Raw genomic sequence first — 17,365 nt, 5'->3', positions numbered from 1 at the left:
CCTGCAGAACTGTCGTATTAGATAAATATGGTAATGTCGAATTGATCAGAATCCCGTATTATTGACACATAACCGGGGGATCCTTGACGAGAGAAATGAAGAAATTAATCAAAGAAGGGATAATTAATTAACGCAAGTTGCGGTACATGGATAACAGTGGAATCATCCAACTTGTGCTTAATATTTTCCTGCTTCGAAAGGTTTGTCACATTGACAACGGAAATTGAATTTTCGTGAAGTCCATTTTCATTTTACGCAAGATAAAGTTATTGAAAACAGTAATTGTTTTAAAAACTAAAAAAATAGTATTATTATCGTATTTTGAGTAAAAGTACAAGTACTTATCAGGTAATTATATTCCATTGTTTGGCCTGTTCAGTGTATGAAGTTTCCCATGATTCCAAAATAATGGAGTCGTCTCAAAGTTTTAGAGTAATTTTGGTATTTTACTTGCTCAGTGAAGAGAATCAAAAACTTTTGAACCTGAACTGACAACTTATTTTACCTCTATTGCGTGTCTTGTGTGTTGTATGATGTCAGACCCTGATTTTTAAAGTACATACTTATAATCGTGTACTATGCAGGTCAACTGTCTTCTTCCGGTAGCTTTTACTTTTTCGAGTAAAATTAAGCCATTGTTGTCATGAATAATCGATCTCACGATCAGTCATCCTTCCGATTTGGAGTAATTGGGAGTTCTCACGGTTAACGACCGGAATGAGAACATTTTAACTTTCAGCTAACAAGTTACGAAAAATAAGGATATTGAATTGGAGAAGGTTGTTAAATAAATGTTTTTTCTACCGTCGAGACCTAGTTTTGCAGGCGCGGTTACGCAGCAAGTGAACTTTGCCAGATCGCAGTTCTCTGCAAATCGATTTTATAATGGAATTCTCAAGACTTCCGCAGCATCCATGGGGTTATGACACGATCTCATATTCGTAACTGTCCGAAGATTAATATCCTCAGGCCCTATTAGAGTTTTTATGTACAATTTTAAAATTTGGCTAGGACTTGAATCGTAAGATAAAAGTATGGGTTTTTGGTGGTGAAGCTAATCTGGCAAAAGGGTCGAAATTCTTTCGGCAATAGACCATAAAAGACTTGATACGTAACAATCTGGTGCAAGGTCTCTAAATCGATTCGATTCGTGTTTTAAACCAACGGGTCATAAAGACAAACTGTAATAAACAATTTTTTGAGTATCTTCCTTCCGACCCGAAAAAACCGTTCAGCCTGTTTCGTGCAATTTTTGGGTTTTTACTTACCAAAAATAAGCCCAAATATCCCCTCCGGTTCGAACACTTGACACAGCACAACGAAAATCAAACTGTCAACTCGGACTGGCAGCACATCGCTTACTCGCTGCCCGGTGCCGACTGAAGGTGCAACACCTCAATCCCTTCCACGATGTTGCTTCCACCTCTCCTCGTGGAGAAGAGGACGCCATTGCATAACAAGAGATTATCCGGGGATTTCGACGAGCGGTCAAGTAAGTAGTCTGTTTTAGGGTTGATCTAAATTTTACGATTCGTTAATGACTTGACAAAGAAAAAAGCATATCTGAAGTGTGTTGTATCTTGTATTTGCTTTCCTTCGGCCTGGAAAACCTTTCGTTGGGTCGTTACTTACAAATCATTCTCGAAATCATTCTACTTATAAAACCTGGCACTAGAGCGCCTAGCTTGTGAGATTTCTTCTTAAAATCTGCGGGGTGATGAACCTGTTCTTGACTGTTAACTAGGATGTTTTGGTTTGTTTAGCCATTTATTAATGCTTTAAAATTTTTTATGGTAAGGGTGTTTTTGAAAAAAAAAGCCCATTTGTAAGTATGTTAGGTTCGAATGCAGGGTCGCTGGATTCGAACCCGGGACCTTTACCTTACAGTGATGAGCTCCGTGTCAATGCGTAAGCCGTTGCGGCCACCGACGCCCCCCTTACCGGTTGTTTAATAATTGTTGGATTCATGAGGAACGGTCAAGGGTGAGGTAGTTTAGAAAAACACCTTTTTCTTTGTTTTTTTGCCGATGTTTCGACCTTTATTCGGGTCATCTTCAGTGCCTGGGAGAATTACAAAAGATACATTGATTGGAAAAATACAATACAGGTGTAAATAAATCCTTGATAACCAAGTATTTCATACTCACATAAAGTGTGGTGCTATTGTTCAGGAGAATACGAATTCACGTTTCAGAACAATTTCACACAACACTAATGTGACACCACAAGAATGAGAACATTTGTGAGTATGAAATACTTGGTTTTCGAAGTTTATATTTACATCTGTATTGTATCTATCCAATCAACATGTCTTTTGTAATTCACCAAGACCCCGAAGACGACCCGAGTAAAGCTCGAAACATAGGCAAAAAAAATGAAAAAGGTGTTTTTCTAAACTACCTCATTCTTGACCGCTTCTTACGAATCCAACAATTATTTAATTCAAAAGTTTTTTTTAAATCAATTTTTTATTTTTATTGTTTTACAATTTTATGCTATGTACTATGATCAATGTGCATTTAAACGTATAATTTTATTTACATGTGTATATAATTTCTTTTAGCGCCGGACTAAAATAAAATTCGCATGACACAAAATAGTATAATTAATTGTGCTACAATTAATTTTACATTTTACACTTTATATATTAATAATTTCATTGAAACTGTTCAATTTTAAACTACATACTTTCATAAAATATGATGTAGATTATCATCCATCAAGGTTTAAGGAATTAATCTAAATTGATTATGTTCTACAATCCAGACATTTTCTCACAGATTCCAAACTGGATCAGCTATTTGCGGATTGAAAAAATCAATATTTAATTAACGACGTTGACTTATTTTACGAGGTAGCTCAGAAGTCGGGTTTCGAAAGGCGATACGTTATTCGTTTCCGTTTCATGTTATTTTACATTTGAAAGAAAATTGTTTAAAATGAAGTTTTTGTTTTCGTTTTGAACCTGAGGCATAACTCGGCAAGCATTAATAATCATCAATTAAATTTATTATGGTGAATGGTGTGGACAAAGTCCGATGTCGGGCAGGGATGTTAAGCCATTTACTATTTTAGTTGTTTCTAAATGGCCTATCTTCTTATTTCGAATGTAGAGTTAAATGGTTATTGAAGATTATTCTTCTTGTCCGCGAAGGACTATACAACTATGGAATTAAATTCAAAAAGTAAAAATACTTTAAGAGATTATTGCTGTTTCGGCGGTTTTTATTGTGTATTTATTTTATTGTGCGTTCTTTGCCGCAACAAAGCGTAAATAAATAGGATTATAATTTATTTATTGAGTTTAAGCTTTTTTAATTTTAATAGGTTTTGTTTGTACTTGTGATTCCAAGTTTAACAAAACCGTACTTTTCTTCTGAAGTCCCACACATAAAACGGTTTTCAATTAAAAATAATACAATTAATTAAGGTTTTTAGTTGAGATAAAAAAGTCAGTGGCGCGAGCGGGATTCGAACCCACGATCTTCGGCTAGATACGCCGCTGCTCTACCACTTGGGCTATCGTGACCTCGATCCACTCGGACACGGCGACATCCACATTTCTCGGCGACAAATGAAATCCAATCCGATTATACATTTGAAAAATGGCAAAAAGGAGGGAAAATTCAAAAGGTGCGGTTGAGATGGGAAGAGTGTCCGAGTGGATCGAGATCACGATAGCTCAAGTGGTTGAGCAGCGGCGTATCTAGCCGAAGATCGTGGGTTCGAATCCCGCTCGTGCCATTGACTTTTTTTATCTCAACTAAAAACCTTAATTAATTGTAATATATTAATTGTTCAAGCAAACCACGAAATTAGTGATTTTAATTAAAAATAGTCTTTCTTGATAATTCCTTAAATTTTTTTTTTTACAAAAATATAATTTTTTGTGAGATTATCATTTTAGGCTACACCTGAACGCATGTTTTCTTTTTTAAATTGATTTTCTTTCTAGGGTATCTTGTTCCCAGCCTTTCCCTGTTATTTTCTATCGGCACTTATTTTCCAGTTGGAATTTCATTGTCGCCACTATATCGACGTTATTTTCTTGTTCACGGCTGCAACAATGTGCCAGGCCTTCTCCTACAAAATAAATTAACATTCTTGCTCTTAGGCCGGCCTCGCACCCGTTATAATTACGGCTAAGTGCTTTAGGACCTGCCACAACCTGGTATCTGTGGTAATTTCTTCTTTGCTCTACATACCCATTTTGAAAACGGAAAACACAAACAGTCTAATTCGGATCATTTAACAGACTGAGAGAATCATGCCGTCCTAACTTTAAACATTCACCGACTCTAGAAACGTAGGGCATTTTCATTTATATCGTTCAAATAATATATCCAGAGGATCCTAACAGTCTAACAAACAAGATTGTACATTTTTCAAGCCTAATTCTTCTGGTCTACATAACTAAGCATATTTTAGTATTGGGTTGTCCGGAAAATAATGCAGGATTTTGGTATTAAACAAAAAAAAAGAAACTAGTTACTTTAAAGCAATGTTCTTTAATCAAAATAATTNAACGTAAACAGAATATTTTATATAGATTTTTTTTAATGAAAACTTAAAATCCTGCATTATTTTCCGGACAACCCGATAGTACGTGTATAATTTTCAATTTGGGCATCATCTATCGTGAAATGCCCTCAGGAGGACATAGGACATGTCCAAGTACACTGACAGGCAAACAATTCCACCCAACTGATTTTTTTCATTTTCTCGCACTGTTGATTTTATCAAATGATCTATCATTGCTGATCGAATTTAATGCCCTTAACATCTGGAATAAATTGCTATGTTTATAGGATGAGTCATAAAAAATGAAAGCTTATTTATAATTAATTTTATTTTGACAACTTTTGATAGATAGATAGATAGAGCGAGAGAGAGGGGGGAGAGAGACATTGGGAAGGAGAGTTAGATAGATAATGTAGATAGATAGAGAGAGAGAGAGAGAGAGAGAGAGAGAGAGAGAGAGAGAGAGAGAGAAAGAGAGAAAGAGAGAGAGAGAGAGAGAGATGGAAAGAGAGAGTTACTGAGTAAGAGAGAGAAAGAGTGAGTGAGAAAGGGAGTGATAGAGAGACAATTTTTTGTAAGTATTCAAAGTATATACGCTGTATTCTATGGTTTGGTGGACTCCTTCCCAATTCACACTTTGGGTGTTAAACGGAAAAATTCTGCAACACCATTTTGAACCTCATCCAGAGAATTAAAAGTTTTTCCTTGAAGGTAATGAGCCATGGACTGGAACAGATGGTAGTCGAAAGGTACTAAATCTGTATTGTAAGTAGAGTGAGGGAGAAGCTCAATTCCATCCGATTAATAAGTTTGAATTCAAAGGTTCCACCTTCTAGAACGAGTTCATAATGTAATGATTATGCCTTCGTAATTCCAAAATACAGAGAGCATTGTCTTTTTGTCGAATTGCCCTTGTTGGCAACTGCTAGAGAACGCTAATTGCAGTCTAGCCATTGTTTCTTGGTCTTGGGGTTTCTCCATTATATCCAATTTTCATCGCAAGTAACTCTTCTTATGATGAACCGAAGGTTATTTGGGTTTGCAAGGGTTTAGGTGATTTGAGTAGCCACGCACTACTAATTTGTACAACTATTTATTTAAACAAAACACAAGGCAAAACGTGCTCTTTTCTCGCTGCTCAACTTAGCAAGTCCTCTCGCCAAATGCTCTTGAAGCAGTGTTGCCCACTCCCCTCTCAGCGGCCAGGTCAGCTTACAAACAGGGTGTAGCGTCCGGGAAAACTGGCATCCTATCTCGTCCTTCTTGATAATGATGGAGGTTCTTCATCAACTGGTATTTTTGTCGGTGCAGCTGGGTCAATATGTGGATTCTCAGGGTCCGCTAATACATTCCAAGTTTAAGCCTATCTGTCGAAATATTAGTATTCTTATCTTTTATTTAAACCATTTAGGGATGCCTTTAGGGAATTTACGGTGCCTTTCGAAGGATATCGTCTTTCAAATGGACTATCCAAGGAAGCTCACGACCTCGGAAGGCTTGCCTTGCTTTAAGATTGTTGAAAGCAAAGCGTAATTGGCTGCCTAGGCTAGGAAGATCTGGGTTTGGCTTATAGTAGGGCTCTTAAAAACAATCACTAGGAATACTTAATGGAGTACCGTGTACTAGTTCTACGATGGATGCTTGTGCTTCATCATTGAGTGAACACCGTAGTTCTAATAAAACCGTAAGATGGTAGTCCAATCTTTTCAATGAAACCGGTAATTTTTTATGACTCAGCCTATTACCTCTCTGATGCCATGATGAAAATGGTTTGCAAAATATACCCCTGTCGAATAATTTAGTGTAATTTTGTAAAAGGAATTGGTAAATCGGAAACATTTCCTGCATAAATCAGCGCAGGGTCATATAAATCACATACGAAATCATTCAAATAGAAAAGTTTCTCCCTCATCCGGCACCCAGCCCTGACCTCGCTCCTTCAGAGCTGATTTCGGGGCACTGATTACTTTTTGTTGGTCTAATCATTCAAAATTGAAAGTATAACTGATTTTATACTGGTTTCTAATGGTGGTAAATGCTAAAGTACACAGATTTTATAAAAAAACGAACTATATCCAAGGTCGAACAGTTCACCTCAAGATCATAATCAAATATAGTTCGCACTTCTTCCTCATCGGGCACACAGCTCCGGATTAAATCTCGCTCTGACCGAAAATAACATCGATTTGGTAGACCGCAAATATTTCCTGGAAAAATCCACGCAAGGTCACACAATTCAAAATTAAAGAAATTGAGTTGAAATGAGTCCTTCATATGCAGCCCGCCACGACCTAGCACCTTCGGATTGCAGTCGATTCTCACTTTTTGTTCGTACTCTGGAGTTGTATGCTGCTCCGTTATTAAAACAGTTCATCGACTAGGAATTCCTATACTTTTAAAATATACAACTCAATTGACTGTTGCACATTAAACCGTTTCATGTCCAATTCCTGCATCTCGACATGAAAAAAAATTCTTTTAATGATAGCAAATTATTAGTTCATAAACAAGTAGGTGTGGTAAATTACACAGTACAATCTCAATTATTTTTAGATTGTGGAATACAGGAAGCTTATCATGTTTACATTTGTAGTCGGAGTTAAATTACCATATTGTTTTTTTCTCGAGACTACAACATGCGATTGTGAAGTTGGTCAGGGTTTGTTATCATTGCAAGCATTTTTTTTATTGATAATCTCTTCGGGATAGTTTCGCTGTGTTTCATCTGGCAACAGTGAATATTGCGAATAATTGGTAAATCCTAAGCAATCTGTAAGAATAGGCTATTATAGATGACATTGCAACTGAAGAGATTTTAATGCTGACATATAATCACTCTTTTATAGCCGATAATTTTGTGTTTCTTAACAATCGTTTTATTTCTGGTTTGATATTGCGAAGGTATTTGACTCGGGAGTCGATCCCCTTCGAAAATTGCCGGCCGATGGCCAATTGGTGTGCCGAGAGGAGAATCGGAGGAGCGTCCCACGAGCGGTCAAACCCGGTCCCGAATCGCATGGATACCGTTGCCTTGGCCCAATTATCTCCGGAGGAAATGGCCACGTTTTCAACAGAAATATTACTCCGGTGGGATGAAATCAACTCGATATCGATTCCAGGTCGCCGTCGTCCCAGTCACAATCCAAAGTTATCATACTGGAGACATTTCTTGTAAAATCTGACATTAGGGTTTCACGGATTTCAAAGAAAAATAAGAACTAAAGCCTTGAAATGTAATCGTGACAATAAATTAAAAATATATATAAAATATGACAGATATATGCTCTTAAAGGAAATTATGAATGCTTTATTTTCCCGGTAACGAAACCAATTTAGCAAAATTAGAGTGGGTGTTGGGAGTTGGTGTGCGAATCGGCGAACTCATGCTGGACGTCATTGGGTCACTAGCGAAATGCAAAACACAGTTCCTCACTAAAGACGGCGGAGCGTCGAAAAGCGTTAGATAGTTTAACAAATCCGAAACCGTTATTGGGTCACTAGCTAAATGTAAATCACAGTTCCTCACTGAAGATGGCACAGTGCTGAAACGCGTTTGATAGTTTAACAAACCCAGAACCTTCATTGGGTCACTAGCTAAATGCAAAACACAGTTCCTCACTGAAGAAGGCGCAGTGCCAAAACGAGTTTGATTGTTTAACAAACTTGGAACCGACATTGGGTCAATAGCTAAATGACACAGTTCTCACTGAAGATGGCGCAGTGCCGAAACGCGTAAGATAGTTTCACAAATCCGGAACCGTCATTGCGTCATTAGCTAAATGTAAACACAGTTCTCACTGAAGATGGCGCAGTGCCGAAACGCGTAAGATAATTTCACAAACCGGAACCGACATTGCGTCATTAGCTAAATGTAAACACAGTTCTCACTGAAGATGGCGCAGTGCCGAAACGCGTTTGATAGTTTAACAAACCCGGAACCGTCATTGGGTCCACTAGCTAAATGACACAGTTCTCACTGACGCTTTTGATAGTTTAACAAACCCGGAACCGTCATTGGGTCACTAGCTAAATGCAAAACACAGTTCTCACTGAAGATGGCGCAGTGCCGAAACGCGTTTGATAGTTTGATAATAATTCATAATAATGTTTTATTAAACATAAAAAAAAGGAAAAAAGACAATTTAGATTTTAAAGCATTTAAGGCCATGGATCTTGGATCCGTCTGCGTTTGATAGTTTAACAAACCCGGAGCCGTCATTGGGTCACTAGCTAAATGCAAAGCACAGTTCTCACAGAAGATGGCGCAGTGCTGAAACGCGTTTGATAGTTTAACAAACCCGGAACCGTCATTGGGTCACTAGCTAAATGCAAAACACAGTTCTCACTGAAGATGGCGCAGTTTAATAGTTTAACCCGTGAGTGTGGGCGGATCCAATAAGTGACCCAATGCCGTTTGAATATGAATGTGGTAAAATGGTGAAACCAAAATAGCGAAAATAGAAAGATCAGGGTGATCAAAGTGTCTACATGAAGTTAAAATCGTGCATACGTACTAAAAAGTCTATCACACATCTATTTTAATAGGATAAAATATTAGTTCTTATAAAATATAAAAAAAGTTTAGAACAGTTTCTTGACTATAATTAGATGTAGAATTAGTGGAAGTGTGTTTCTAAGAGCTGTTGTATCCTTTCTTCTGAGCTTATAACACCACCAACGAGTCCTAGTTCATCAAGGAACTTGATTATAACGCCCGGTTTCAGTAGTTGAATCTCTTCTACGGTTACATTGTACGTCTCAAAACACTTTCTCCTGCGGGCAAGTGAAGCAGCACAGTTCATTAGTAGGTGTGTTGTTGTTTCGTCTGCTCCTTTGCAGAATCTACACTTGCCTTGTTATGTTATACCAATCTTCTTCAGATTCCCATTCAGTCTGCAGTGTCCTGTTAGGATTCGAAGTTTTTTCCAAGCTTCTTTTGATGCGTTCTGTTCTTTCCTTCCAAAATTTGCTAGCGGTTCTTGAATTGTTTGTGTCCAATGAGTGAGTTCCATTGTTCCCTCATTTTCTTTTTATCCTTCTGCCCGGGGTGCTCATTGATAGTGTGGATTCCTAGGCCACACAAGAACTTTGGCTATGATTATCATTATGAATTAATAATCTTTTTCAATGGCGTTACATTATTAATAGTTCTGAAATTTAGACAAATAAAGGAAATGCAACATAGAGCTGTCCAACATCTTCACTCACCGACACACGCACACATACAAAGGCTTTAATGACGGAACCATTTGATTTTCTCTCTCTTTTTCACCCCTGAGTGAGAAAGCTACACACAGTGAGCCCCTTTTCTGCACGGGAAAAAGAAATCCGATCCAACACTGTAGAAATTGATACAATAAAAAGAATGGTGTTAACCTAAAGTGAAATATTGTTCAATTATTTCCACCAGATAAAATTAAAAAGAAAAATAACTATAATAAAAATTCTTTGATCGTTCGTTGCGTACTGGAATTTAATTTGATAATCTAGTTGACAGATTTATTTTTATTACATCTTATTTTTTAGTATTATCATCAACTAGTAATGATTAATTATTGAAGTGCTTGATAAACAGGAAATTTCTGATTGCAAAGTATGTTCCACTACCCACTTTGCTTTCGGTCGTTACGACTTAGTCCCGTCGACTGAACACGCTCTTGTTGCGTCGAGAAACAGCAAGTTTTAGCGGACCCAAAGTCACATATTGGGTTGTCCGGAAAATAATGCAGGATTTTAAGTTTTCATTAAAAAAAATNGAGTATGGGAAATTATTTTGATTAAAGAACATTGCTTTAAAGTAACTAGTTTCTTTTTTTTTTTGTTTAATACCAAAATCCTGCATTATTTTCCGGACAACCCAATACTATTACTACCAACAGATTAATTTTTATCCGTTCTCTTTTTCAGGATGAAAACAGAAGATAATTACATAGTTGGCATGTGCCAGGATATGTGTCCAGTCAGTGAAGTTAAAATGTGAGTGGTCTTATGGTTTGTCATTCACACATCAGTTTAGTTCGTTTTTAAAAATTAAAAAATATATATTTTATTATACTTAATATTTATCATGATTTGTCTTGTAATTAAGGTATCGACTTTTCTAAAACCAAATTAAACTTTTTTTCCAACAAGTACAAATTCAAAACAAACTGATCTTTTTCAAACAAAATAAATACAAATTCAGACCAAAAACTTTTTTTTAACAAAATAGAAATTTTTCAAAGAAAATAGAATTTTTTCAGAAGAAATTGACCTTTTTTAAACAATTTTTTGCCAAACCAAATTGAACGTTTTTCAAACAAAAGAAATTCAGACCAAAATGATCTTTTTTTAAACAAATTAAAATTGTTTCAAACTAAATTGAACTTTTTCCAAACAATACAAATTCAGACCAAACTGATCTTTTTTCAAACAAAACAGAATTTCTTCAATTGAAATTGACCTTTTTTTAACATTTTTTTTTTCAAATCAAATTGAACGTTTTTCAAACAAAATAAATTCAGACCAAACACTTTTTTTTAACAAAATAGAAATTTTTCAAAGAAAATATAATTTTTTCAGAAGAAATTGACCTTTTTTAAACAATTCTTTTTTACAAATCAAATTGAACGTTTTTCAAACAAAAGAAATTCAGACCAAAATGATCTTTTTTCAAACAAATTAGAATTGTTTCAAACCAAATTGAACTTTGTTCAAACAAAACAAATTCAGACCAAACTGATCTTTTTTCAAACAAAACAAATTTATACGGAAACGATCTTTTTTCAAACAACAAATTTAGACGGAAACTGATCTTTTTTCAAACAAAATAGATTTTTTTAAGAAGAAATTGACTTTTTTAAACAATTGTTTTTCAAACCAAATTGAACGTTTTTCAAACAAAAGAAACTCAGACCAAAATGATCTTTTTTCAAACAAAATAGAATTGTTTCAAACCAAATTGAACTTTGTTCAAACAAAACAAATTCAGACCGAACTGATCTTTTTTCAAACAAAACAAATTTAGACGGGAACTGATCTTTTTTCAAACAAAATAGATTTTTTTCAGAAGAAATTGACTTTTTTAAACAATTGTTTTTCAAACCAAATTGAACGTTTTTCAAACAAAAGAAATTCAGACCAAAATGATATTTTTTTAAACAAAATAGAATTTCTTCAATCCAAATTGACCTTTTTTAAACAAAACTTTTTTCCAAACCAAATTGAACTTTTTTCAAACAAATACAACAAATTCAGACTAAACTGAACTTTTTTTAAACAAAATATGTTTTCAAAACAAATTGACTTTTTCAATCAAAATAACTTTTTTTCTAACAAATTCAAATTCAAACCAAACTACTTTTGTGAAACAAAATTGATTTTTATTTTTTAAATCAGATTGAACTATTTTTCAAATAAATACAAATTCAAACCACTATTTTTAATTTTTTACAAACCCCACTCAGTTATATATTAAAAAATGAGACACTTAATAAATAAATGGTAAAACGTAACTAAAATAAAAATTAAAAATTGTAATAAATAATGACAAAATAAAATTCTGCAATGAAGCATGTGAAAATCTTAATCGAAATGGGAAAATATTAATAATAATTAATAAAAATAAACACCATTCACACTATTAATCCTCATTAATTTATAATTAATTAATTAGTACAAGAGAATGCAGTAAGTCTAAACCATTAGCCTGTAAATAAACGCAAACTTGCTTCAAAAACATTGTAATTTGTGAAGCCTTGATGGAAATTTGTCCATAGGTTCATCGCCATCATTTATAATAATGTAATGTACAACAATAATTCTGAATTGACCTTTAGGTTCAATTTATATAATTAATATTTTTTGTAAATAATTTTGAATAGGGATTACAATCGCGGTCCGTTATTTCCCACAATCGCACAATCAGTGTCGTTAAATTTCGAATAGGTTTATTTATTTATTTTTTTTTTTTAACAAGATCGGCTTTGTCGGTCTAGGACTAGTCGGATGGTTTTTTACCTAGTTGAGTCCGCCCTGTCTCGCTTTGTTTCTGGGGTCGGACGCGGTTTTTGACTGTGAGACAACGGACACAATATGATCAGGGATGATTGAAACCGCTAGTTGAAAATTTTAATTTTTCTTGGCGATATTTGTGTTTTTCAAGCTGGCAGATTTTTTGTCAGTTGTCAATTACTAAGCTTTAAAATGTCTGATATGCAGTTTTTTTCAGTAAATTGTTAGCCATGACGTGTAGCTTTGGACTGAAGTGTTGGTGTTTTGTTCTGTATTGCAGTATTATAAAAGATTAATGGCCCTTTTTTGGTTTTTAATTTAGTGGAACCCTGAAGGCCTTTAACACGGCAAAATGGCCTGATTCGTCTCACTCTTATAATCGCGCACGCGGAAAATCGGTGAAAGGGATTATCTTATGATGAGTAAAAGCGAACGGGTTACCCGATTTCCCCGTCCTGGCGATTGAATGAAAAGCTTGGGAAAATTCGACAAACTGAATGGGGGTCATGCGTGAAATTTTTGAAAACGACATTTTAGTACACTCGGCACCAAAGAAGCGTGTGACGTTCTACTTTGATGTATTTTCCATTCGAAAAGGTTTTGAAGCATGCGAAAACAATAGAAACGCATAATGCAATTATTATTTCAAGTAGGATTACGCCAATTTCGTTTAGGGGAATTATTTTCATATAAATCAGCCTTTTCCACGTATAATTCAATTTCTGAACTTGAAATTTTCAAACTAAATATAAATTTTTAAAAATTACATTGAATTTCTTTCATATCGAATTGGATTTTTTCGGGCAAATACAAATTCAAACCTAACAGAACTTTTCCAGATGAAACCGACTTTTTTCCATTCAAATTGGACTTTTTTCAACCAAATACAACTTCAAACCGAACTGACCTTTTTTTCAAACCAAAGTGACTTTTTTTCCAACAAAACCTAGTTTTTGTCAGACCAAGTTGAACATTTCCAAACTAAAGTGGTCTTTTTTCAAACGAAATAATTTTTTTTTCCAAACCAAATTGACCTTGTTTCAAACAAAATAGAATTTTTTCAAATCAGATTGGCCTTTTTTCAAACAAATTAAAATTCAAACCAAGCTGAGTTTTTTTTCAAACAAAATAGACTTTTTTCAAACCGGATCTATTTTCTTCAAACAAAAGAGATTTTTTTTCAATCAATAGGACCTTTTTCCAACCATATACAACTTAAAATCGAATTGATATTTTTCAAACAAAACCGATTTTTTCCCAATCAAATTGGACTTTTTTCAACCAAATACAACTTTAATTCGAACTGAGCTTTATTTGAAACAAAGTGACTATTTTCCAACAAAACCTAGTTTTTGTCGGACCAAATTGAACGTTTCCAAACAAAATGAGTTTTTTCACACCAAATTAACCTTTTTTTTACATTTTTTTTTTCAAACAAAGCGACTTTTTTTCAAATAAAACAGAAAACAGATTTTTTACAAAACCAAATTGTACTTTTTTTCAAATAAATATAAATTCAAAACAAAATGAACTTTTTTTCAAACAAAACCGATAAAAAATGGCCTTCTTTCAAACAGACAAATTCAGACCAAACTGAGCTTTTTTGAACAAAGTAGAATTTTTAGAACGAAATAGACCTTTTTTTCAAATTCACCTTTTTTCAACAAAATAGAACTTTTTCCAAACCATTTCTATTTTTCAAATCAAATTGGAATTTTCCGAGATGATATCGAACTTTCTAAAACGTACTTATTCCCGTCCAGCATTATAATTTTTGCAAAACAAATTTATATCTTCAAAATCCTATCTAATCTTTAAATACTAAGTTTACTCATAAATAATAAGTAATATAATTTTTACCTTTCAAGTTTAACTTAAATCAAGGATTTTAACAAATCAAAAGTTATGCTTGCACAGTTGCTTAGTTGCTCAATTTTATGTTGATCATAATTTACATTATTACTCTTTAATACTTTACGCATTACTTTAGTACTTATTAATTTAATTTTAATCCAATTTAATAACTTAATTTAACAATTTATGAAGACAATAATTTTGTTTTAAATTTGTTCACCTCTTGTGAGGGTGCATGATTATGACAGGCCACCCACCAATGAATGATTGCTATTTATTATCGATGTTAACTTATTAAATGTTTTTTTATTGAATTGAATTTAAATTCACATTTGTTCCATGCTTATTCCTACAAGCATGCAATAAAGTGCTACGTAATTTGAATAAATTTCAGGAGGATCTCAAAAAATTTAGTTCACGATTTAGAAAAATCGCACGGAGAGTTAATCAAATGCTACAAACGGTCTGCAGCTGGGACGGATATAAGCAATCCAAAAACCTTAAGACCGCCTAATGTCCTTGAAGAAACAGTCCATTATTTGTTCAATAAGTAAGCTTTTTATTTCATTTGTGAATTTTGTACCGAATATTATATAATATCTATATGATTTATCGATAGGGTAAACCTCAATTTTCAGTGTATTGATGAACAAGAGTAAACAGTTCCATGTGGTGTACCAGTTCGTCGAGGACAGGCTCAGGGCTGTACGACAGGATTTATTTATACAGCAGCCTTCGCCCGACAAGTGTTTTCCAGTTTTGGAGCCCATTGTCAGATTCTACATCTACTCAGCTTACAGGTGATAAAAAATTACAATTTGTCTTTTTTTTTAATATTAATTTACACTTCTGCAGACTCTCGGAGAGTCCCTTGGAAGATTTCGACCCAGTGCTTAATCACAACCAGCTTCTTGAAACGTTCAAATGGCTGTTGAAACTCTATGACTCATGGAATCATATAAGTCCAGAACGGTTTGAAATTGAAGCTCTTTATTCTGCGTTCAACCTTGGTGAACCATCATCACTTTTTAGATCACTCACTCTGCCATCCCGGCTAAGGTTATATTTCTTCTAAACCACAATTACAACGTTTAATGATTCTTTGTTTCCATAGACGAGGAATAGTACTGACAGCCGAGCAGCTGAGTATATCATGGTATCTAGGAAATTATGCGAAAATTTGTAAATGCTTGTCTGACCTACCAGTCTTGATGGCTGCCTTGATTTATGCAGTCCAACAGCCCTATATAAAAAGGTTTAAATTATCTATGTTCAATGTTTAGAAAAAAAATCTAACTTTAATAAAATGTACAGGCATGCTCTAAGAGTGATGAACTCAGCCTATTCCAGCAAAGTTCTCACTGTTCCATTGTCGTTGATAAAGGATCAGCTGCTGTTCAACGATGAAAGAGACCTCTTGAGTTACCTTTTCGAATGCAGTTTGGAAACGGTGAACGGCGAGACAAAAGCTGTCAAGTTTTCAAAAAATAACGCAATTTCAGAGAGACTTGTAAGCTGTTGTTTAATAGCGTAAACTTCTACAATATTGACTTATGTTATTTCACAGCCTCGTCGCACTCGGCTGGAATCCATTGATCGCCGCCTAGATGAGCAGTACCTGCCGGATCTCTTATTAACAACGCCTTCTTTGTAAAATACCGTACATTTTTTAAATTTTTTATTTAAATTTAAAGTTAAAATATCTTCCAGATAAATAAAAAATGAAGTATACACATCATAGTTACTAATGACACTTTCACTTCTCCGTTTATAATTGGTGGAATACTGTAAAACTTGTACAATAAAATATATTTTTAATTTATTTTAAACGTTTTTATGTTTGTATAATTAACTAATTATACATTTTTTATATTTAAAGTATTAAATTTTTTTTTAAATTTTTTTTTATTGGCCTTATGATCTTGCATATTAGCCATAGTACGAATTCTTGTGTGTTCAAATTGGGNTGTGATAGTGATTATTGTGATAAACGCTGTGGACTGTATGCGACGTGTGCTTGCGTCGGATAGATGTGCACACCCCATCAAAACGTGGCAAGGCGTCGGGTAGTGTCGCATGGCGTAGCATCGGGTAAGTGTGTTCCTGGCTTTAACTCTGTGGTTACTAATAGGGGGCATCAGTATTATTAATATTACCATGCAATTTTCTCTTAGGCGATAATGCTTTAAAGTCAAAAATAAAACTATTTTCTTTATTTTATTAATCTGTACCCGTTTTTATTGGAGATTTTCACATGCTTCAATTACATAATTTTACATTATTATTTTTTTGATTTATATAGGCTCAAATCCACCATGTACATACATACAAATGTGTACCAAGTCGAGGCTATTCGCGTCTTCACACATTCCTGCTAATAAATACATTCACTCTCAACATAACCTTTACACATATTATACAACTATAATAATTGAGGGTCGATGGAGTACTCTTTTACATCATGAAAACATGAAAACCTTCAAAGGGAAAACCAACTCACACTGCTAGGAAAATTTGTGATGTTATGCTGATGACGCTTCATGCTTCAATTACATAATTTTACATTATTATTCTTTGGATATATATAGGCTCAAATCCGCCATATACATGCATACGAACGTGTACCAATTCAAGGCTATTCGCTTCTCACATTCGTGCTAATAATTACATTCGCTATCAACATAACCTTTACACATCATACAAATAACATTTTTGAGGGTCGATGGGGTACTCGATATTTCTTTATCGACCCTCCCACATCAAGAAAGCATGAAAACCTGCATTATTTTACGAATAACCCAAATTTTTGTTGCAAACACGTTTGGAAGTTGTCAGTTTTCTTCTCCACTTAATGATTTGTTAATTTAGTAAATTATTATATAATATTTCGTCCATCAATTCTTTCTCAAATGGAATGTGAATGAACTCCCCCCTCCCCAATTGGTATTATTTTCAATCTTTGATTTTTTTTATTTTATGCTATCTAGTTTAAAACCTA

The 17,365-nt window shown here is 34.3% G+C and overlaps 2 protein-coding genes across 5 annotated transcripts in view; one reads left to right on the top strand and one right to left on the bottom strand.

Annotated features, from left to right (window-relative positions):
• The window catches only part of LOC106668359 (chaoptin), an 82,853-nt gene extending 81,449 nt beyond the window's left edge, over positions 1–1,404 (bottom strand). Inside the window, exon 1 of the mRNA XM_014397029.2 lies at positions 1,269–1,404. The gene's annotated coding sequence lies outside the window, so the exon portion shown is untranslated. The remainder of the gene's footprint in view (positions 1–1,268) is intronic.
• LOC106668360 (SAC3 domain-containing protein 1) overlaps positions 1–16,184 on the top strand; it is a 37,719-nt gene extending 21,535 nt beyond the window's left edge. For 2 of the 4 annotated variants that reach the window (XM_024225374.1, XM_024225376.1), the window contains exons 2-8: positions 10,429–10,497; positions 14,762–14,917; positions 15,006–15,167; positions 15,223–15,426; positions 15,482–15,622; positions 15,682–15,877; positions 15,935–16,022. In XM_024225374.1, the coding sequence (XP_024081142.1) occupies positions 10,430–10,497; positions 14,762–14,917; positions 15,006–15,167; positions 15,223–15,426; positions 15,482–15,622; positions 15,682–15,877; positions 15,935–16,021 (1,014 nt within the window). In that variant the 5' untranslated portion in view covers position 10,429 and the 3' untranslated portion in view covers position 16,022. Of the gene's footprint in view, positions 1–1,465; positions 1,493–10,428; positions 10,498–14,761; positions 14,918–15,005; positions 15,168–15,222; positions 15,427–15,481; positions 15,623–15,681; positions 15,878–15,934; positions 16,023–16,077 lie in introns of those variants that run through there. The other 2 variants (XM_014397030.2, XM_024225375.1) reach the window with 2 other exon arrangements.
• Positions 16,185–17,365: the final 1,181 nt, after the last annotated feature.

Source organism: Cimex lectularius, unplaced genomic scaffold (assembly GCF_000648675.2).
Source record: "Cimex lectularius strain Harlan isolate CLEC.00 unplaced genomic scaffold, Clec_2.1 scaffold11, whole genome shotgun sequence".
NCBI classification, from domain to species: domain Eukaryota; kingdom Metazoa; phylum Arthropoda; class Insecta; order Hemiptera; family Cimicidae; genus Cimex; species Cimex lectularius.
Note: the sequence above shows the minus strand (reverse complement) of the source record. Positions and strands in the feature narration are given on the sequence as shown.